Genomic DNA, 23,536 nt, shown 5'->3' on the forward strand with positions numbered 1-23,536 from the left:
GGACTATTATTTCAGCATCAATACATCATTTTGCTTGCTATCGGGACTGAAAAGTAAGATCATTGTCCATTACACATGAACATTCAGTACAAACAACAATGTTTATTGACAGTATCTAACTAACAAAGCAGTTTTTACAAAGTATGAAATATTGAGAATTTTGGCTTTGCTCAGAATTCATCTAGCTACAATTTGGGGTTTGGCAAATATTTGTACAATTCATGCACAGGACATACGCATTCACTATTCTGTCTTCATTTGTGCTCCAATGATGGTTTTCATCATAAAGGGCTATTTCGGCTGTCAAAAACTGTTAGGGTACGACATTAGTGTTTTATTTCCCTCCATTATTGTTCCTTTTTTGTTCACTTTTTCTGGCACATTGCTCTAGTATCTAATGTCCTGTGGCAATTTATCAAATGACCGATTTCCATGCTTGAACATTCGCAGGCTTCTCAAATGTGAGAGGAATTACATGCTAAATGTTGTCTTTGTCTGACCTCCACACACATACTACCCAATAGAGGTCACCAGATAGCAATCAGGAGCGGAAACATTGTTTTTTTCTTTCCCTGACCAAAGGCCAATTCTAATCTTCATGCTCTCCAGTGACTGAAATCAATTAACTTAGCACAGATTAGTGATGACACCCTAGCACCAGAGGCTACACAAAACACATCACAATTGCTTGATGTTTGCTGAGTGCCGCCAACTTTGCAATACCAGATACTTTGTGTTCAGTTTTAGTGATTGCTAACGGGAAGGATCAGCACAAGCCACACAAAATAAGTCATGAGAGCCCAACATCAATCCCCATCCCATCAACTTTCACGTGCATACCCTAATGTTAGTTAATTTTACTACAATATCTGGAATAGATGTTACAAAGGTAGAAACACTCTAAAAAAATTTGACTGGATTTTTTAAAAAATGTGGCGTTGTTACAAAACAATGAAATTCAGTCAAGCATAGGTTAATAGTCTGATCTCTGATTGACTACCACTTCTCAAAGTTTTGCTTTCTTGTTTTGAGGTGGGGGAAGGCAATTGTTTAAGTCTACAACTGGCTTGGAGCCTCCTGAGTGAATTAGTGAACTGAGGGGTTTATTGGGAGAAAATTAATACTGAACTAACATTAAGGGACACATATACAAGGGGCTCCTGTGCCCCAAGTTAATTGTGCAGATTAACTTTCTTAGCAGCTATCATTGAAACTAAACTAAAAGGCAGAGGTAATGATTGGGCTAAATGCCCTTTCCTCAATGTGATTTTCTATGAAATGTAACCCGTCACAATGAGCCAGTTGCAGAATACATGTGTACTTCTTCCCCATGTAAAAGGCATACACTTCAGAGCCCAATGCTATTCTTATCTGATATCTACACCTTCATACTTTCACTGAATACAAGGGGATCATAGGTTTCTGTTGGAGGATAACTGAATCAGAGATTTCCAAGATTCATTTTACATTTATGCACAACTTCATGGGCACCTACCATGAAGCATACAAGCATGAACTTTAATTGTAAATCACATAATACTCTTGACTTGTTCCTTGCAGATGGTATATAGGTTTTGGGAAGTCAGGAACTAAGTTGTTAACTGCAGGATTCTTAGCCTCTGACATGCTCTTGTAGCTACAGTATTTCTGTAATTTGACCCATTCAGTTTCTGGTCAATGCTAACTCCCCCAGGATGTTGATCGTCGAGGATTCACTGATGGTAATGTCATTGAATATCAGGGGGTATTGGCTAGATTCTTGCATGTGGAAATGGTCATTGCTTGGAACTTGGGTGGCATGAACATCACTTACCATTTATTAACCTGAACCTGATATTTTCAGGGTCTTGCTTAATTTGGATATAGACTCTTCAGTAGCTGAGGAGCTCTGAACATTGTACTACCATCAGTCAACATGCCCCCACTTCTGACCTCATGATGGAAGGAAGGTCATTGATGAAGTAAATGAAGGTGTTTGGGCCTAGAACATTGCTCTGAGGAACATCTGCAGACATGCCTGGGGCTGAGATGATTGACTTCTGATAATCACAACCACATTCCTATGTGCATTGTATGATTGTCTCCATTTTTTTCTAGATCTTCTTGATATTCTATTTGGTAAAATGCTGTCTTGATGTCAAGGGCAATCATTCTTAACTCACCTTGAGAGTTCAGCTTTTTTGTCTGTGATGCACAGAGGTTTTAATGAGGTCAAGTGCTGACTGACTCTGCATCAAGTTATTCTTTTTCAAGTGCCCCTTCCATTAGTTTGCTGATGATGGACAATAGACTGATCGGGGATAATTGATCAGTTCAGATTTGACCTGCTTTTTGTGGCTAGGACAATTTTCCACATTGTTGAGAAATTGCCAGTGTTGCTGTATTTTAACACCTTGGGTGGGGGTTAGTTCTGGAACACAAGTTTTCAGTTCAAGTTGCTATGGCAACATACAGCTTTGCACTCATAATGCAATCTGAATCTACATCAATGGTAGAAACTACCCATCATGTGGTTGATCAGGAATCTCTCCAGGTCTTACTACCAGCTTTGAAGTATATTGGAAGAATTTACAAGTTGATACTCTAGCTGTTTGGCTGTTTAATTATTTCACCTTTCATAGCCATCAAGTCCTAGGGTGGGACTTGAACCTGAACCTTCTGGCTCAGAGGCTAAGGCCTCCTTCCCCAGAATGAAAAAGATCATTGTGTTGGGTTAGTTTTGCTATTACTATTGTCTACTAGGCTGTATTTTCTCTGAGTGCTCCAATAGTAATATTTTCTAAATTTCCAAAGGAACTTCAGGAATGATGATCTGCAATTTTGGCATTGAATGGCAATTTTGAAGACTAAATAAACTGGAACAGGTTTTTGCACATTCTGCAAATGCTGCAAAGTGCAGGAGAAATTAAATCTTCTGTGATAGGTGGAGTATAGATTCCTAATGATCAGCTCGAAACCCAATCTATTGACGCAGAGGCATCAATAGAGATTCTCTCGCCTAGTTCCAATGAGATGCTCAGTACAAAAGAGCTTGACAAAATGTTTTTTTATGTGGAACTTGCTCAAACAAACAGTTGAGTGGTAGCGTCAAACAGGTGGAAGTCACTCTAAAATGGAAAATGAGCACATTAGGATTTTACAAAATTCTCTTCATTGCACGAGCAAGCCTCCTAACTTCAGCTGTGTTTGTAACTTATTGTAAGCTAATGTCACAAATTCAAAAAGTCAGTAGTCTGAGATGTGGTTTGAGAGAAAATAGTAGTGAAGTTCCAAAATTAAAAGCATATCCTCATTCCTTGCACTGTTTATTATTTCCTTCATGAACATCCAAGAGCCCAATCTGGGTTACACTACTATTAATTAGCAAGTGTATGAGTAAAGCACAGGGGTGTCACACTATTTCGGGGGTTCTACCAAAGACCAGCACAAGCATGATAGACCAAGTAGCCTCATCCTGTGTTGTATTTTTGTATGATTCTACATTTTCACCAATTTAAATAGGTCTCATGTTACAGTCACTGCACAAGAACAGTTTTTGTTTTTCCAAATCTCCAGGAACATGGAAATCAAAAACCCGAAAAAGAAAAGAAAGGATTATGCTTATATTTCAGTGACTTGCTGCTAATGCTTGGTTTGGGTATCCGTGTTATTTAAACAAAATGGATTCTTTTATATATTGAACTTCATAGTAACAATAGTGGGACTAATTGTTAACCTGCCTGATTTTTAACTTTTCCTGGCTGAAGACTAATTGAAGTCACAACCTTGCCTGTGTTAATATGCAAAAGAGAATAATTTTTTGCTTCTTGTCTGTTATGCAAACACAATGAATTTATTCACTGCTGTTTTGATGCCCAATTAGCGTCCTAAGTTTAGATTTTTAACTTGCATGGTCATGTTATTTTTACTGAGATTTTGACCAATCCATGTATCTATTTGTTAGGTTAACCAGAAGAAATATTCACAAACCTCTACTCATGTTTAGACTTTGTAAAGCCTCATGTAAAAGTTTGACAATTAGAAAAGTTTTTCATTCAAAACATGTTGAAGTATAATCAACAATTATTTCCCATCCCTAATTACCCTCAACAAGTCATGGTGAGCCACATTTGAATTGCATCTCATCCATGTGAAAACAGTACTGTCATCCCGCTGTTAGGATGACAGTTCCAGGAATTTTGCCCAGCAGTGGCTAAGGAAGTGATATATTTCCACGTCAAGATGGTGTGTGATTTGGAGGGAACGTGGAGATGGATGTATTCCTTCGCACCTACTATCTCTATCTTCTAAGTATTTAAAGTCACGCGTCAGAAGATGCTTTTCTCACTAAACTGACCAGCCAATACCACCACTGCAGAGTACTGCAGATGCTGGGAATCTGAAATAAAAACAGGATTCTAGAAATACATACTCAACAGGTCAGGCAACAACTGTGAAGAGAGAAACATTAACAATTTAGATTGATGATCCTTTCACATAAGGATGGAAGATAACTTTTGTTAACAATGAAATGTTAACGCTGACTTGCGTTTCTCCAGCACTTTCTGGTTTTATTCTCTGCCCAGCTCCAATATTCGTACAATAAGAACTAATGATTCTCTGTCCTCAGGTATTGTTCCGGCATTTGAAATTTGCTGTGTCATGACTCAAATATTAACTCTTAATCTCTCTGTTGCTGCTAACTACTGCTCCAACATCCCTCAACATCCGAAAGAAGCTGTACCCATCCTTGCTGCCCCATGGTGACAGCGCGGGTCAGACAGCATCTCTGGAGACAGGAACAGAGTTAACATTTCACTGTTAACAAAAGATATCTTCCATCCTTATGTAGAAAGATCAATCTAAATTGTTAATGTTTCCAAAAGTACACAGATGACACTCAGCTTTACCACACTATCAACTCTTTAGGCCCCTTGTGTCCCTGAATTGACATACAGCTAATTTAAAATCCAGTACTAACTGGAGCAAAATTTCTTCCCTCAAAGATTGGAAAAATGGAAATCACTGACTTTGGTTTCCACAATTGCTTTGTTGCAGCCACTTATTCCATCCCTGCTCACAGTCTCTGGCTGAAACAGTTCTCAACATTGCAGTGACATCCAACTCTGAGATAAGCTCCTATCCACATAACTATGCCAGCACAAAGATTCCTATGTACACTTCTAACATTGCTCAATTCCACCACTATCTCAGCTCACCTGCTGGGAAAATCCTCATTTATGACATTACCACCTCTCGACTTGATTTTTCCAACAGACTCTTGACCAGACTCCACTTTCCAACATTCACAAACTTGAGGTAATCAAAAAATGTCCTAACTTGTGTCAACTCCTGGCCACATATCAATGGCAGCAACTGCCGTTCACCTCAAGAATGAAGTTTAGTCAGGGTTGATTCTCAAACCCCAGATTTTTGGGTGCATGGGGGAATGATGTTCTGAGGTAGGATTCGGAATGCAGCATTTGTTTTTGGTTTCTTTCCTTCTCTTGTAGTGTTCTCCATCATCATAAAGACAATAATGGCCCAAAGTGTAATGCAGCTTAACAGACAATTATCAATGTTCTGAGCAATCTCTTCGTAGTCATTCAGATGAATGCTGTCACACTTCAAGATCTTTAGAGTGTCTCTGAACTGTTTTCTTTGTTCAACATTTCTCTCATTGAATTTGTAGGATGTGACAGAGGTTTTGCTGACATAATTTCCCTGGAGATTTTGTTCGCTGAACACTTTCCAGGTCACATTATAGCACAGGTGTGTGGTGACAACAGCCACTCTGGATTTTTGTTGACTTGCAGAGGCTTTTGTTGCCAAACTTTAGCTGCCATAGTTTGTAGAAGGCGGAGTTGGTGCCATTAAACTGATGTTGGATCCCTTCATCAATGGTCGCCTTTTAAGATAAGGGCTGCCAAGATGTATTCCTCATGCTCTCCTTCAAAGTAAATGTGAAGTAGAATGTAGTTGATATAATGCGATAGTTCCATTCTCATGCGATCTTGCGTCATAGGAAAATCATAGGTAATAGCCGCACAGTTAAAACTAATGGGGCCAGAATCTGTTGTAGTTAAGACAGGTAAGGGAAGTTCATGTTTCACGAATAGCAGTCTAAATTCTTCAATCGTGTTAAAGCCAATCCATGTTGAAGAAACATGCATTATAGCAGGACCGACTGTATTTGTAATGAATCTTACACCAGCAGACAACTATTGTGGCCAACAGTTCAGTCCTGACTTGAAAATATGGAATGTATGTCTTCCTATACTCAAGGAGTGCTTAAAGTATGATGTGTGAATTTCAGTTAAAATAGCAAAGTGCCTCATTACCACTATAAATGATCAATATTCCTCATCATTCATCCCAAACATACATTACGCCCATCCAAAATACTTATATTGAACTGATTAAAATGTTTATGATAGAAATTGAATTTAGGTTAATTTATAGATGCTGAGAAACAAAAGACACATGTAATACTACAAAATCAAACAAAAAAATTATTTGACAAGAGGAGGGACATGAAATATTGCATCAAATTCAATGCTGGTATTTTGTCCAAAACGTTAAAGCATTAAATCACGATGTGTTTATTACAGACAATATGGCCAGGATTAAGTAACGTTCTTATATTTGTGATAATAACCAAAAGAACTACAGAAACTGTGAATCAGGGACAAAAACAAAGTTGCTGAAAAAGCTCAGCAGGTGGGGCAGCGTCTGTGAAGGGAAAAACAGAGTTAACTTCTGAGGAAGGGTCACCGGACCCGAGACGTTAACTCTGTTTTTCCTTCATAGATGCCACCCGACCCGCTGAGCTTAAATTTGTGATAACATGTACAATGTGAAACTTTATTATACCACGTCAACTAACTCCTTCAAAAAGAAACTAGATAAACACCTATGTGACAAACATTGTAGAAATGCTGAAAATTTGAAATATAGCTTAAAATTTAAATATAGATTTAAAATTAGAATAGAAAAATTTGAACACAAATAAGGTATTATCTGTAAAGGCAAGATATGTAAATTATTTACAAGTCTTTGCTCCACTGATATCAAAAACAAATCAATTCCTAATTTATAAGATTAGTACATATGAAATCTTCCATTATATAAGAGGCCTCTGTACTTGAAAATGCAGTGAATGACACATAATATTATTCACTCACTCTGACACTCAAGCAGTTTCATAAACCACTACGTCTTTTGTTGATGAAGCACTGCAGAAAGAGATGCATTTTGTTTGTGATAATGGGAACTGCAGATGCTGGAGAATCCAAGATAATAAAGTGTGAAGCTGGATGAACACAGCAGGCCAAGCAGCATCTCAGGAGCACAATTGTTTGTTGTGCTTTTAAAACAAAAATGTATTCACTTTTGGCATGCATAAAATTTGGACATTTAATCATGCCCAACCTAATGTAACACTTTTTTAAGCCACATCTGCTGCCAACAGATTAGTGCAATAGAAAACATTGTCTCCTCTTCACAAAGAGCAGCAAGGATAAGAAATAAAACTTAGTAACAGATAGGAGGCTGTGTTCTGATCTGAACCAGAGAAAGTATCTAAAATTCAGTGTCTCCACCAGAACACACTTTTTTGAGCACAATAGCTTGACAACAGTTTTTATATGCCTATAAACTGAAATCTGAGTTAGCACAGTTCAATTCTAACTTTAATCACGGTAAACTGCTTGCTGGAGAATAGACAGCCGGTCCACCACATCTCCTGTCAATCCAGGCAACATGAAACAGCAGACTGATGTGCCTCTTTGGATAAGTTACATTGTTTTACAGATTTATTTGCAATTTAAAATAATGTATAGGAGCAAAAACTCAGTTAAAATACTGCTGTTTACAAATAAGCAAATTTTTGGAAAGACTAACAATCACTGTTAGAATGCAAGCAAGGGCTGTTAATGGTGTGCCATATATTGTCTATGGTACAATGGTAAAGATTTTAAAAAATGAACCCGTAGGTTCCTGAATAGAGAAGTTTGTTTTCCTTTGAAGCTCTAGCAATTTCTTTGGAGCAGTCAGGCAACCAAAATATTAACCACGTTAAGACTTTAGTAAGCAATGGAAAAATAGCTTCTAACTGTGAGCTTCTCAGTTATACCAGTCAACCTATTTTAACAACTGACAATATCTGAAATTACATTTTTATCTGACAAATGTTACTTCAATTAAAACTTAATCATGCTGCCTCTGCCATTCAAGCACATGATATTAGCCCTCCATTTTAAACCTCAGCTGCTTGGACTGTAGAAAATCAAAAGCAGAATTTCCTTTCTGATAGTTATTTATTGGTTTTAATAGCACGATGTACATTGATCAGAAATAAATATCACTTTAGCAGTAGTTTATCAGAGTCAGTGGAGCAATGGTTCAGTACAATTGGTGCTGAGACACTGAAGTTTGAGAGAGAATGAGACAACAGAAAAACCTCATTCCAGATAACTATCCAATATCTTCTGCTGAAGGGTGCATGTCGTTGTTGTCAATCACTAACTAATAAGTATGATTATTTAGCTCGGAAATTCCATGTAACTGGCCGTGGGCTTTTGTGCAGTTGATGAGCCTGATCCTAGAGCTGCATCTCCAGCCATACATTTGATAGGGTTCCGGGAGGTGGAACTGGTCCTTTGTCTTGGGATCATTGGCATTCCTTTTTCTGGTTCCTTTTCCATACTTTGTAGTGAGTCTCTGAAATGTTTCCTTTGTCCTCTCATTTGAGTACCTTCCATGAGCTGGTCTGAAGATGATTTGCTTTAGTAGTTGGAACGCAGGCATCCTAAGCAAGTGGTTGGCCCAGCAGAATTGGTTTCAGATGATCATGGCCTCGATGCTGGTACTATTAGCTGCTTCAAGAGTGCTGATGATAGTACACCTGTCCTCCCAGCTGATGTGGAGAACATTTCTTAAACAGCATTCATGGTACATCTCAAGGATCTTGAGGTGGTGTCTATACATTGTCCAAGTTTCAGAGCCATATAGAAGGGTTGGAAGGATGTCCGCCTTGTACACAAAGATCTTTGTATCAGCATGGATATCACAGTTGAAGAAGACTCTCCTCCTTAGGTGTCCAAAGGTGGCATTCACAGTTTGGATGCAATGTTGGATTTCTGCATTAGCCTTAGATAAGAGATGCAAGTAGAGTAACATGGCCAAGAATTATTTTTAAAATTTGTTCATGAGGCATGGTTATTGCTGGCAAGGCCAACAATCATTATCTGTTTACTATAGGCTTGAAAAGATGTTGATGATTTGCACTCTTGAACCACAGTAATCCATTGGTACTCCCACACTGCTGTTACAGAGGGTGTTCCAGGACTTTTGACCCAGTGATAGTGAAGAGGCAGTGCTACAATTCCAAGTCCGGATGGCATGGGGCTTGGAGCGAAATTTGTAAGTTTTCATGTTCCTATGCTCTGCTGCTGTTACCCTCTTAACTGATACAGATTGTTGACTTGGACCACGCTGTCAAAGGAGTTTTGGTAAGTTGAACATTGAACATAGAACAGTGCAGCACAGTACAGGCATTTCGGCCCGCAATGTTGTCTCGATCTATTATCCTACTAAGATCAAACTACCCTGCATACCCTACATTTTACTATCATCCATGTGCCTATGCAAGAGTCGCTTAAAAGTCTGTAAAGTATCTGACTCCATTACCAACACTGGCAGCGCATTCCACACACCCACCACTCTCTGTGTAAAGAACCTACCTCTGCCATCTCCCCTATAACTTACTACAATCACCTTAAAATTATGCCCCCTCATAATAGTCATTTCCACTCTGGGAAAAAATCTCTGACTATCCACACTATCTACGCCTCTCATCATCTTGTATACCTCTATCATGTCACCTCTCATCCTTCTCCACTCCAATGAAAAATCCCTAGCTCTCTCAACCTTTCCTCATGAGACCTGGCCTCCAGTCCAGGCAGCATCCTGGTAAATTTTCTCTGGACCCTCTCTAAAGCTTCCACATCTTTAATGAGGTGACCAGAACTGACCACAATATTCCAAGTATGGTCTAACCAGACTTTTACAGAACTGCAGCATAACCTCACGGCTCTTAAACTCAATTCCCCTGCCAATGAAAGCCAACATATTATACGCCTTTTTTACAACCCTATCAACTTGGGTAGCAACTTGAGGGATGTATGGATGTGGACCCCATGGTCCCTGTGTTCCTCTACACTATTGAAAATCCTGCTACTAACCCTGTATTCTGCGTTCAAATTTGACATTCCAAAATAAATCACTTCACAAAGTAATTAAGAATATCATGATGCTATAGGCCTTTTATAAATCCTTCTGGAATTTAGGGACAGCCTGAATACTTCCAGCATTACGGATATCACTCTCATCCTTTCAAAGTCTTCATCCTCACCATAGTCCCTCCACTTTGCTTCTTTCAGAATTTTATGAGGTGTTCTGATCCCCACCCAATGGACCAATGTAAGATACCTTACCAGGCACAGTCCTTACTGCCACTTAATGGCCAGTTGGCTAATAGTAAATTGCACACTGTCCACACTTGGGGCATAAAGAGGCAATCCCGGCTGTGTCATCACTTGGTCATTACTTGTGGATATTGGGGAGTGTCAAACTGACAGGCCTGGCGAGGAGAGTTGGGTTGAGGATCTTTCTTTCATGAGATGTGGGTATCACTGATTAAGCCAAATTTTATTGCCCTTGAGAAGGTGGTGATGAAGTCCTTTATTCAAATTCCACCATCCTGTTAAGCTGAGAGTTCCAGGATCTTGATATAAAAACAGTGAAGGAATAGCAAGAGATTTCTAAGTCAGGATGGTATGCAGTTTGGAGAGGAATCTGGTGATGGTGTTCCCACGTATCTATTGCTCTTGCCCTTCCCGGCAGTAACGGTCACAGGTTTGGAAGCTGAGAGAGGAAACTTGGTGAGTTCCTGCAGCACATCTTGTAGACGGTCCATACTGCTGCCACTATGCGTAGATGGAGGTGGTGCTGTTGTGGTAATGCCTCTGGTTTACTAATCCAGAATCCCAGGTTAATGTTCAGAAGTTGTGGGTTTGAATTCAATGAAAAAAATCTGGAAATAAAAGCTGGTCTCATGGTGACTATGTGATCATTGTTGAATGTTGTAAAAACTAATCTTATCAGTAGCGTCCTTTATGAAAGTTGCTGCAGTACATCGTGGTCAATGATGCTGCTGGTAGTGACAAGAATTAATGCTTGATTTGGATGGGATCCTGATCAAACAGGCTGCTTTTTTCCAGGTATTGTTAAAATTCATGAATGTTATTGGAACTGTACTCATCTAGCGAGTGGGGAGTTTTCTCTTTAAATTGTGTCATGCAGACGGCAGAATGATTTTGGGGAGTTAGAAAGCAGATTGCCTAACTTCTGACCTGATCTTGTAGACTGTGTAATAAGTTTCTGATCAATGGTAACCTCGGGTGTTGATGGCCGATTCAGCAATAATAATGCTGTTAAATATCAACAGGACATATTGTTGATGATGTTCATCACTTGGCACTTGTGTGGCACACATGTTACTTGCTACTTTTCTGCCTAAGTCCAAATATTGTCCAGGTCTTGCTGCAAGTAAGCATGGGTCACCTCAGTATCTGAGGAGTTGAGAGTAGTATTGAACAGTGGGTAATTATCAGAAAGCATTCCCCCTCTGACATTATGCTGAAGCTACTGAAGATGGTTGGGCCTGAAACAGGACCATGAAGAATCTGTAACTTTGGACTACAACAACCAACTTACTTTGTCCTCAGCGTGATTCCAACTAGTGGAATTTTCCCATTGACTTCAATTTTATTAATGTTTCTTGATGCTACACAGACAAAATTCTCCCTCAATGTCAAGACAGTCACTCTAACCCCGTCTATTGAGTCCATATTTGGACCAAGACTGCAAAAGGGTCCAGAATCCAGTGGCTGTAATGTTCCCCACATAAAACAGCCGAATTGTGGAAGCAATGCCTAGGCCTTCACTGAACAAAGTGCTCCCAGTATAATGAAACAGTACCCAGTATGTGTGGCCATCTGAGGTAAAAACAGGATTTACTTCAATTTGAATGATGAAGTGCTCAGGGTATAATCAGTGCAATTTCAAGAAGTTAAAAGTTGATTTTTACATTTGAGTTTTTTAATAAATATTTTCTTTCACATCGTGTGAAGTAATTGCCGTAGCCACCATTTATTGCCCGTCCCTAATTTATTCAAGAAGGTGGCAGTGACTTTTCTTCTTGAACTGCTGCAATGTATGTGGTGTAGACACACCCATTTTTCTGCCAAGAAAGAGTTCCAGAATTTTGATTTAGCAACAGCGAAGAATGGGTGCCATATCTTCAAGTCATGATGGTGACAGCTCTGGAAGGAAACTTGCATCACACATCTGATACCCAGGTCCATTCCAGCAGTTTGGAAAGTATTTTTGAAGTAGTCTTGGTGAGTTGATGTAGTGCATCTTGTAGATAGGCCACATTCCTGTCACCGTGATAATTCAGGGAGTGAATGTTTAATATTGTAAGCAGAATGGCAATCGAGAAGGCTGCTTTGCCCAGAGATGATAGCAGGCAAAAGAGAATATTCCATCACAAACCCAACTTGTGCCTTGTACAGGTGAACAGGCTTTAATAGGCACATAATATTACACCACTGATTAAATCTCAAGTTAACATGTCAGCTTTAAATGAAATTTAAAATATTGCAAGAGTTTCTTTCAAGAATTAATTTATGGGAACGTATTTGAAATTTATCCTATTGCATTAAATTTAACAAAAGGAAGACTACCAAAAAAGAAAATTGTCAAGGCATCTACTTTGCCTTGATTGACAATGAAAAGCCAACTGTATTAGAAGAGTTACATATTTGTTTCTACTGAACCTTAGCAGCTTGGTTGCTTCTTCTTTCCACTACAACAAAAACAAAGATATACAATTATAAATTTGCATTGGAAATACGTTGCAATGTTTTCTTCCTCTAATCTGTGAAGGTAGTAAACCACAAGGTATCCTAATTCTAAAGACATTAGCAACATTATTTAATTGGCCAAACACATTGTCAGGTAACTCAAACACAGGGGGGCAGAGGATTCATACCATAGATACCCATCATTATTGGCCCGAATTACATTCTTGTCAAACACTTATGGCATAGTGTTTCTAAAACCATATATTACAGAAAAGTCAAAAATAGGAACTGCCTTATATTTTTCCTGGCTGACTCATGATGGTCTGAAAACAACTGTAACATATTTATCACCATTCCTCTCCCAAGGAACAGTTCATTCAGTGCAGGTCCTAGTCTCAAGGCTCTGTTGTAACATACTGACTGGATCATTTTGGGAAACTTTTTTTAAAATCTACACTTCATCAAGACCTGCATTTTCTTCTAATTTACATTTGAGCATCATGTTCCTCGGCCTAATGAATGTTACTTTAATTGGGGATGTTTTAGGAGTGGAATAGAATCATTCTCTCTACTTTACTCTTAATATAAGACAGTCCACAATTTGCTCAGCAGCCTTACCACTCAAAAATGTGAAGTTATTTATGGGATGGTGAAATCTATGACCATTGGAAAATGTAGATTCGCGTACAGGTCATCTCCCCAGACATCATAATACCCTAAAAACTACACAATGAATTGCTCATTTTGGAAAACAATTGAGAAAACCAACTTATTGAGGTTCTAAACATAGCCGTATGAATTAGACTGTGCAACATTAGAATGTTGGCAGGATCCTGCAAAACCCTAAATCTCCAAGTTTCTTTATGTTATTTCCCAATTCAGACATAACATAAAACAGCTTTGCTCTCTGGAGTTGAGTCTGTGCAGGTCAATTTGCAAACTACAGATGAACTAGCAATTCTCCCTACAGTTCGTACAGGATTAGAAATGTCAGAAAACTTCCAAACTGAAATTTTGATACTTACTGAGTTCCCTGTTTCTTTGGAGCTCTGCAGTCAGATCCCCTGACTTGTTCCAGGCACCGATTAAATATTCAAACTCTTTTCTCCCCTCTAAAGCCTGAAATAATAACAACAAAGTAGTAAGTTTATTGCATGACAAACAGAACACTCCTCTCCAAAAAAAAAATTCACTCTGGGCTATTTATTAATTTTGGGTGATATTGGGAATGTGAGTCAAAGATAAATAATGAATTTGCATGCCATTTTAACACAGAGAGGTTGGGTCAAGACTAGTTCTGGCAGAATCTTCCAGTGGAAAAACATCCTCAATGCCTATTTTACCAATTAAGTCAAAATTTTCATAATTCAGATACTAGATAGGAGATTTTAAATTGTAAACTCTAAAATAAACAGAGCACTGTACAAGTGAATATCTAATCAAATACACTGGCAGCTGAGTTGGGACTTCTAGGAGTCACTGGGATATAATGAACAATATGTGATCATACTTTTTGATATTATTTCATTAACAAAAAAAAAGCAGACAGAAATTAAGGCACACTGTTGTAACACCTTAGTCTAGAAAACTAGCGCCTCAGTGGTTAGCACTGCTGCCTCACAGCACCAGGGACCTGGGTTCAATTCCACTCTCTGACGACTGTGTGCGGAATTTGCACATTCTCCTAGTGTCTGCATGGGTTTCCTCTGGGTGCTCCGGTTTTCTCCCACAGTCCAAAGATATGCAGGCTAGGCGGACTGGCCATGCTAAATTGCCCGTAGTATTCAGGGGTGTGTAGATTAGCTGGGTTATAGGAGAATGGGTCTGGGTGGGATGCTCTGAGGGTTGGTGTAGACTTGTTAGGCTGAAGAGCCTGTTTCCACACTGTAGGGATTCTACGACAAAAATGTGTTTGGTACAAAATGTAATTTGGTTGTGAACAAATGGCCTGGCAGCAAAATCATGCATTTAAGGCATGAGTATTGGATTCCAGGGATAGGATGCGAGCTATCCAAACCCAGAAATGAAGAACAGTCACTTGACTGAGGCACTGGATGCTGCCACCAACACTCAAGATCAACCATCTCTTCAGCAATGAGGTGAAGTGGAATGAAAAGTGGCATTTCCGTTACCCATACTTAAGTAATAGACCTTTTATCAGGACACCTAGACTGACCTGCAGAGCACCCAACTTCTCTCTGGTTGCTTTGATAACCAAGACAGACTTTTCCACTTTTGACCTCAAAATATTTAACCTATATCAAAACAAAAGACTCAAGTTATTTCACAAACTTCAGAACTTGGCAATTTCTAGATATTAATTCTCATCAATGAAAAGCTTGTGAGATCAGAATTGAGAGCAAAAATATAAATACAGGGAAGGACAGGGATGTGGGATTAGAGCTCACAGCAATAATTGCAACCAAATGTGCCAAGTGGCCTTCTTTCTGCTGTATTACCCATGATTTATACATATCATATTGAAAGACCTACACACAGTGCACATTTCCCGTAAACATCACATTTACTTTGTCACATTCAATGCTTTCCCTGACTCACTGGGAGCAATATCTCAGCTGATCTAATACTTCTTTAATGTATATTTTTAAAATTGTATATACATGTTTACATGATACAGCAATCTTCTTCAAAATGTTGCATTACTCACGGCAGTCCCTTTTCAATAGACTGCAAGAATTGATAGTGATTCAGTGACTCACTCTTTCTGGGCTGCATGCAGATGCCGTTTTGTGGAAACTTTAGACTTTTCCACATTCGATTCAGCAACATCTACAGGACAACAGAAAACAACTCTATTTTAGTTTGATCTTACAAAACTGCATTATGTTTTCCCAAATGCCTTTTCAACGCACTTCCTCCTGCTGAGAGTAGGAAAATGGTCTGATCGCTGTTCTTGGCAAATGCTGTTCTGAAACAAGACTTTCTAAGTCTGTTTCTTTCTCTTGCCACAAGGAATCTCCTGACCCTAAATCAGCCAGGCTCCATAGCTGATATCAGGAAGAAATGGCTATTTCTATACATGTCATATGGCAGTTGGGTGTGTGAGTGATAATGGGAACTGCAGATGCTGGAGAATCCAAAATAATAAAATGTGAGGCTGGATGAACACAGCAGGCCCAGCAGCATCTCAGGAGCACAAAAGCTGACGTTTCGGGCCTAGACCCTTCATCAGAGAGGGGGATGGCGTGAGGGTTCTGGAATAAATAGGGAGAGAGGGGGAAGCGGACCGAAGATGCAGAGAAAAGAGGGTAGGTGGAGAGGAGAGTATAGGTGGGGAGGTAGGGAGGGGATAGGTCAGTCCAGGGAAGATGGACAGGTCAAGGAGGTGGGATGAGGTTAGTAGGTAGGAAATAGAGGTGCAGCTTGGGGTGGGAGGAAGGAATGGGTGAGAGGAAGAACGGGTTAGGGAGGCAGAGACAGGTTGGACTGGTTTTGGGATGCAGTGGGTGGAGGGGACGAACTGGGCTGGTTTTGGGATGCGGTGGGGGAAGGGGAGATTTTGAAGCTGGTGAAGCCCACATTGATACCATTGGGCTGCAGGGTTCCCAAGCGGAATATGAGTTGTGTGCAATCCGACCCCACCACCCAAGACATTTTTCCAACCCCACCCTTGTCTGCTTTCCGGAGAGTCCACTCTCTCCATGACTCCCTTGTTCGCTCCACACTGCCCTCCAACCCCACCACACCCGGCACCTTCCCCTGCAACCGCAGGAAATGCTACACTTGCCCCCACACCTCCTCCCTCACTCCTATCCCAGGCCCCAAGATGACTTTCCATATTAAGCAGAGGTTTACCCGCACATCTGCCAATGTGGTATACTGCATCCATTGTACCTGGTGTGGCTTCCTCTACATTGGGGAAACCAAGCGGAGGCTTGGGGACCACTTTGCTGAACACCTCCGCCCGGTTCACAATAAACAACTGCACCTCCCAGTCACAAACCATTTCCACTCCCCCTCCCATTCTTTAGATGACATGTCCATCATGGGCCTCCTGCAGTGCCACAATGATGCCACCCGAAGGTTGCAGGAACAGCAACTCATATTCCGCTTGGGAACCCTGCAGCCCAATGGTATCAATGTGGACTTCACCAGCTTCAAAATCTCCCCTTCCCCCACCGCATCCCAAAACCAGCCCAGTTCGTCCCCTCCCCCCACTGCACCACACAACCAGCCCAGCTCTTCCCTGGCACCCACTGCATCCCAAAACCAGTCCGGATGCTGCTGGGCCTGCTGTGTTCATCCAGCCTCACATTTTATTATCTTATATGACAGTTGGGGGTCAGTTAGGTCTGTCAGCTGGAAGGCTGGTTTGTAATGCCAATAAAGTGAGTTAAATTGACACACAGGCTGAGATTGTGAATTTAGTGGTGGCGCGGCAGCTTAGTGAATAGCGCTGCCTCACAGCATCAGAGACATGGATTTGATTCCACCCTCGGGCAACTGTCTGTGTGGACTTTGCACGTTCTCCCCATGTCTGTGTCGGATTCGTCCGGCACTCCACTTTCCTCCACAGTCCAAACGTGTGCAGGTTAGGTGGATTGGCATGCTAGATTTCCCAAAGTGTTCAGGAATGTGCAGGCTAGGTGGGTTAGTTATGGGAAATGAAGTGTTACAGGGATAGGGTGGGGTGTGGATCTGGGTACGATGCTCTTTGGACGGTCTGTGTGGACTCGATGGACTGATGGCTTGCCTCCACACTGTAGGGATTCTATAGTTACCATCAAGGACTGTCCTTCTGAATCTCCTCCTTCGCCTGAGGCGTGGTGACCCTCAGGTTAAATCACAAGCACGTCGCTATCATGAGAGAGCAGGCCCATGGTCTGGTAACACTAAGGTGACTTTACACGGTGGGTAGGGAGTGCAGCATTAGTCTAAGCCATATCCTCCTCATGACTATTTTAAGTTTACTCGATGACAAACTAATTTGTTCGTTCATACAAAGATTATAGTCGAATTTTCCTTTTATTTCATACTCTCTGAAATTACTATGGACAAAGTGTTTTGCAGAAATTTTTTAAAAGAAATTTAATTATCATCTCGGCCTTGAGGTCAATGCTACTCCAAAAGTGCAACACGGGATGCACCCAGTTAGTTCTAACATAATTATAAAGACATTGAAAGTGCGTCACTCAGCAATAGAATAATACATGAAACAAAATGAATTAATTTTCAAAAACATTGCTATTACTTTACCAGATTTTGCTCCACAGAGGGCACCCCTGGGGGTAAAAGGGCTAAGACACTGAGTTCCAGTGACCGGGGAAAATCTTTCGATGGAAACCTTGTGGTTTTTCTTGCAAGGTGTTGCCTCATCTGCCTGCAGTTGTAGAAGAAATGGCCTTACAGCACCATTTTTAACTTCTGTTTTAATGAAAGCATCTTCAAGTCTTCATATCTATAATACTTACCCTTTTGTCCAACTTCAGTGACCGTTTAACTCTGAAATATTAAAAGAAATATGTTCTGTTTAAGAAAATATCAGAACGTACAACTTTAAAGCAGCAGAATGTAGAAGCAAATTAGTGCAGATGCTGGAGTCTGCACTGAAAACAAAAGATGCTGGAAATCACAGCAAGACTGGCGGTATCTATGGCAGCAAGCTAATGTTTTGAGTCCAGATGACACTTCATTAGTTCAAAGCAAGCATGATGTCAGTTTAACTCTCTGCCTAATGTGCTACAATGTACACTTCCTCTGGTGCTACAAGTTCTGTTCTACTGTCAGTACTTATTCATCATAGTGCCATTAGTTGCTTCCTTAAATGAATCACTCACTTCAAACAAGCGGAAGTAGACTCACAATGACCAATTTTGAGCTATAAAAGAGCATAACCAAAGAGTGTAACAACACGATATGATCATGACTGGACATGCAGATTTTAAGTATATGTTCACTTATCTCACCAATGTTTATAATGAAAACCCAAGATATATTATCAAGTTACTTTTTCTCTTAGAAAGTACACATACATACCAGAGTTGTGGACTAGCTGAAATCATTCAGTGATTTTTATATATAATACAAACTAAAGTATACACTGTGTTTCTCCTCATCACTTGTCGGACATTCTTGACTCAATTAAAAAAAAATGTTCCCATCTAATCCCATGCATTTTCCTCACACACCTCATAAAGCTAATTTTCGTAGTTTTTCTTGTTTTGAGCCTGACTCATTTTGCAGGTTGTACTGGATTTAATTCCATTTGTCCAACAGTTAGTTTCACAGTCGAAAGTGAAGGCCTGACAAAGCTTTTCAGGGGCCAGATTATTCCTAATACAAATGAGCAAGGTACTTAACAATCACCAAAACAGGCTACAAATTTTAGTTAACAAAGTGTGGAGCTGGATGAACACGGCAGGCCAAGCAGCATCTCAGGAGCACAAAAGCTGACGTTTCGGGCCTAGACCTCTAGGCCCGAAACGTCAGCTTTTGTGCTCCTGAGATGCTGCTTGGCCTGCTGTGTTCATCCAGCTCCACACTTTGTTATCTTTGAGTCTCCAGCATCTGCAGTTTGCATTATCACTGATGCAAATTTTAGTTCATTTGTACCTTAATGTCTCCAGTCCAGTGGCTCTTTGTTAGAACTGAAAGCAGCTGGGAAATAGTGGTATTTATACTAATAATGGGTGACGGTTTGGTTGGGGGAGGAAGGAAGAAGTGAGACAAATAGATGAGTAAGACTAGAATTACAACTGTGCTCCTCAACTGGAGTTAGTGATTAGCACAGCTTCAAACTGTAAAGTAGGGAAGCTTAATTTTCATCCGCAAAAGGATAAGGTTTGCCTGACACATGAATAATTGAGCTAAGTTATTGGTTACGTGACCTAATAGGGCTCTGTTGAGCAATCAATTATAATTGATTCATCAAGACACATTTCTTATATTTAAAATCAATTAATTGACCTCTAATTGATCCATTATCATGTAACCTGGCCTTGACATTTAATGATCCTGCTTCACTCCTTATCAGCGACATTGTTTCTGGCTTTCAGTCTATTAGCTAGGCAATACTGCACAAATGAACCTGAGCAACTCTGATACTTTCCTAACATTGGGCAAGATGATCTCATTCTTAATGGTACAAGCATTTTATTATATAGAAGTGAAGGCAATTTGAGCCTGAAATGAGAAAGTGTTCTATTTCCCAGCACTTAATTTCAGCAGACTTCATCTGATAGCTGGACTTAAGGACTGGTTTTCATCAGACCTCACAATGTAGTGATTAAGAACTCTTTTTCAGCCTCAAACTCAAAACAGCATTTCTACTTTACAAGCATTATAGTTTCCATTAGTAGTGGCTTCTGATGTCTTGTATTTGTTATTAGACATAACCCAGTAGGAAAGGGTTCGAATTTCCTACAACTCAGGAACAAAATACATTATGTAGCATGTTTAATATAAAAACATTCACAGGATTTTCATGTAGGTGTTATGAAAAATAAAGATGATGGCGAGACAAAAGAGAAGCTACAAGGAGTGGGATAGAGAAAACAAGAGTTGGAAGTTTGTGGAGGTTACAGATTTGAAAGGGTGAAACTTTGGAAGAAACTAAACACAGATGAGAACATTATTTTGGAGGTACTGCATAAATGAGAATGAACATAGGTTGGGGGTGCTAGAATTTGCAGGCAGAGATTTAGATAAATTGAAGTTTAGTATCAGAATTGTGATGCGTATATTAGGAGTGCATCAATACTACAAGCTATACTGGAAAGTGAACAAAGGTCGAGATGGGCATGGAGTTAGAGGTCTTCAGATTGGCAAGTGGAATTGGACTACATCTCACTATTGAATAGAATACAGCATATACCATAGAACACCAGCAATGGCCAAAACCAAAACAGCAACCAGAAAGTAGGATTGACAATTTTAAACTTTCATGATAAATAAGAGTGGAGATTGAATAGACTTCTTTAATCTAACTACCGACATACACACGGTCCATGAAGCCATCATGTGTCAAAGAAATTAAGGGGAACCATCAATCACCATCATCACCATCTCATCTTTTTCATTCAACCCACTTCCAGATCATCCCCATCTCTCCTACTGCTCTCCTCTCCTCCTAGCCTCCCTCTTGCACCCACCGCCCTGGCTAATTTAGCCACTGACACAATGGCACAGACAATCCCTGCATCCCTCTCTCAAACTCCCTGTCCCTTATTCAGTCCCAATGCTACAGATCACTCCGACACATTCCCACCCCCCACACTTTCCCTTCTTCATTCACCTGCCTCCTCACTTCTTCATTTTTCCATCTCTTGTCCATCCTACCCCAACTCCCCTCCCCCTTTAGTCACTCATGTCACGTACCACTCCTTCCTCTTCACTTCACCATTGCCCCGTAAACACCCACACTTGTCACTTCCCACCCCCCACTTGCCTCTCTCACTATTCACTTCCATCTCGCCTTCCCCACTCGCACCAAACTCCAGACTCCTCAAACCACCAACATCCCACTCTTCCAGTTCCCCCATTTCACACAGCCCAAAAACACCACTCTCTCCAAAACCCACACTACCTAATCTTATTCTGACAACATCCTCTGCCCTTCTTCACATCCTCGTCATTCCACCCCACCATCTTTCACACCCCCTATTACCCCACCACCTCCTCCTTCTCCCGCAATTATATCATTGCATCCTCCCTATTCCCCCTGCCCCTCACTAGCATGGGGTGGATATGGGCTTCTGGCAGGGTGAACTCTGCCTCTGGTGAAAGTGGCAGCCATGTTAGGAGGAGACAGACATGGGTCTACTCTAGCCAGGGGTCTCCCGATGAGCGAGGAACAGGTCCCAGGCTCTGGAGGTCTCCTTCATCTTTCGGCATCCAAGTATTCCAGCAGCCTGGCAGGCAGCTTTGACCAGGAATGGTGATCTCGATCTGGCTGCGTCTTCAGGGAACCGTGGTGAACTTTGTCTTAATTTCACTTTTTATTATTATTGTTATGTATGACTTCTGTCATTTATGTAGATGTGAGGGAGTGACTTATAAGATTTTTCACTCTATCTTTCATATAAAAGGTACATGTGATATGTCCATGCCATGCAATTCCGCTACCCCACCTCCCTGGTAATCGCGGCTCAATCCTCCCCCACCACTCCCGCACTCACTGTATTCGCGATTCCATTCCCCCCCCCACCACACCTGCACTCACGGTAATCCCGGCTCCATTCCCCCCACAACCCCTGCACTCACGGTAATCTCAGATCCCCACCTCAACTCACGGTAATCTCGGCTCCATCCCCCCAACCACCCCTACACTCACGGTAATCTCGGCTCCATCCGCCACCCCAACCCTGCACTAACAGTAATCTCGGCTCCAGCCCCCGCCCACCACCGCACACACGGTAATCTCAAATCCCCATCTCAACTCACGGTAATCTCAGATCCCTGCCTCAACTCACAGTAATCTCGGCTCCATCCCCCCAACCACCCACACACCCATGGTAATCTCAGCTCCATCCGTCACCCCACCCCCGCACAAACGGTAATCTCGGCTCCAGCCCCCGCCCACCACCGCACACACGGTAATCTCAGATCCCCGTCTCAACTCACGGTAATCTCGGCTCCATCCCCCCAACCACCCACAGTAATCTCAGCTCCATCTGCACCCTCCCACCCCATACTCACGGTAATCTCGGGCCCCCCCAAAACTCACAGTAATCTCGGCACCCTCACCCCCCAAAATTCACGGTAATCTCGGCTCCATCCCCCCAACCACCCCTACACTCACGGTAATCTCGGCTCCATCCGCCACCCCAACCCTGCACTAACAGTAATCTCGGCTCCAGTCCCCGCCCACCACCGCACACACGGTAATCTCAAATCCCCATCTCAACTCACGGTAATCTCAGATCCCTGCCTCAACTCACAGTAATCTCGGCTCTATCCCCCCAACCACCCACACACCCATGGTAAATCTCAGCTCCATCCGTCACCCCACCCCCGCACAAACGGTAATCTCGGCTCCAGCCCCCGCCCACCACCGCACACACGGTAATCTCAGATCCCCGTCTCAACTCACGGTAATCTCGGCTCCATCCCCCCAACCACCCACGGTAATCTCAGCTCCATCTGCACCCTCCCACCCCATACTCACGGTAATCTCGGGCCCCCCCAAAACTCACAGTAATCTCGGCACCCTCACCCCCCGAAATTCACGGTAATCTCGGCTCCATCCGCACCCCCCCCCGCCCAGTGATCTCGGCTCCATCCGCCACCCCAACCCTGCACTAACAGTAATCTCGGCTCCATCCCCCGCCCACCACCACACACATGGTAATCTCAGATCCCCACCTCAACTCACGGTAACCTCGGCTCCATCCCCCCAACCATCCATACACCCACGGTAATCTCGGGTCCATCCGCACCCCCCCACCCCCGTACTCACGGTAATCTCAGCTCCACCCCAACTCACGGTAATCTCAGCCCCTCCCCCCCAAAATTCACGGTAATCTCGGCTTTCTCCCCTCCAAACTCACAGTAACCTCGGTTTACCCCCCCAAACTCACAGTAATCTCAGCTCCACCCACCCACCACTTCCACACTCACGGTAATCTGCGCTCCATCCCCCCCCAACTCACAGTAATCCTGGCTCCATC

The 23,536-nt window shown here is 41.7% G+C and overlaps 1 protein-coding gene across 1 annotated transcript in view; it reads right to left on the minus strand.

Annotated features, from left to right (window-relative positions):
• LOC125456139 (centromere protein R-like) overlaps positions 1-23,536 on the minus strand; it is a 56,983-nt gene that overhangs the window by 32,852 nt on the left and 595 nt on the right. Inside the window, exons 2-7 of the mRNA XM_048538911.2 lie at positions 18,341-18,371; positions 18,126-18,249; positions 15,629-15,698; positions 15,085-15,163; positions 13,934-14,027; positions 12,882-12,910 (exon numbers count right to left, since the gene is read on the minus strand). Coding sequence (XP_048394868.2) covers positions 12,882-12,910; positions 13,934-14,027; positions 15,085-15,163; positions 15,629-15,698; positions 18,126-18,249; positions 18,341-18,371 — 427 coding nt within the window. The remainder of the gene's footprint in view (positions 1-12,881; positions 12,911-13,933; positions 14,028-15,084; positions 15,164-15,628; positions 15,699-18,125; positions 18,250-18,340; positions 18,372-23,536) is intronic.

This window comes from Stegostoma tigrinum, chromosome 8, assembly GCF_030684315.1.
Source record: "Stegostoma tigrinum isolate sSteTig4 chromosome 8, sSteTig4.hap1, whole genome shotgun sequence".
Taxonomy (NCBI): Eukaryota; Metazoa; Chordata; class Chondrichthyes; order Orectolobiformes; family Stegostomatidae; genus Stegostoma; species Stegostoma tigrinum.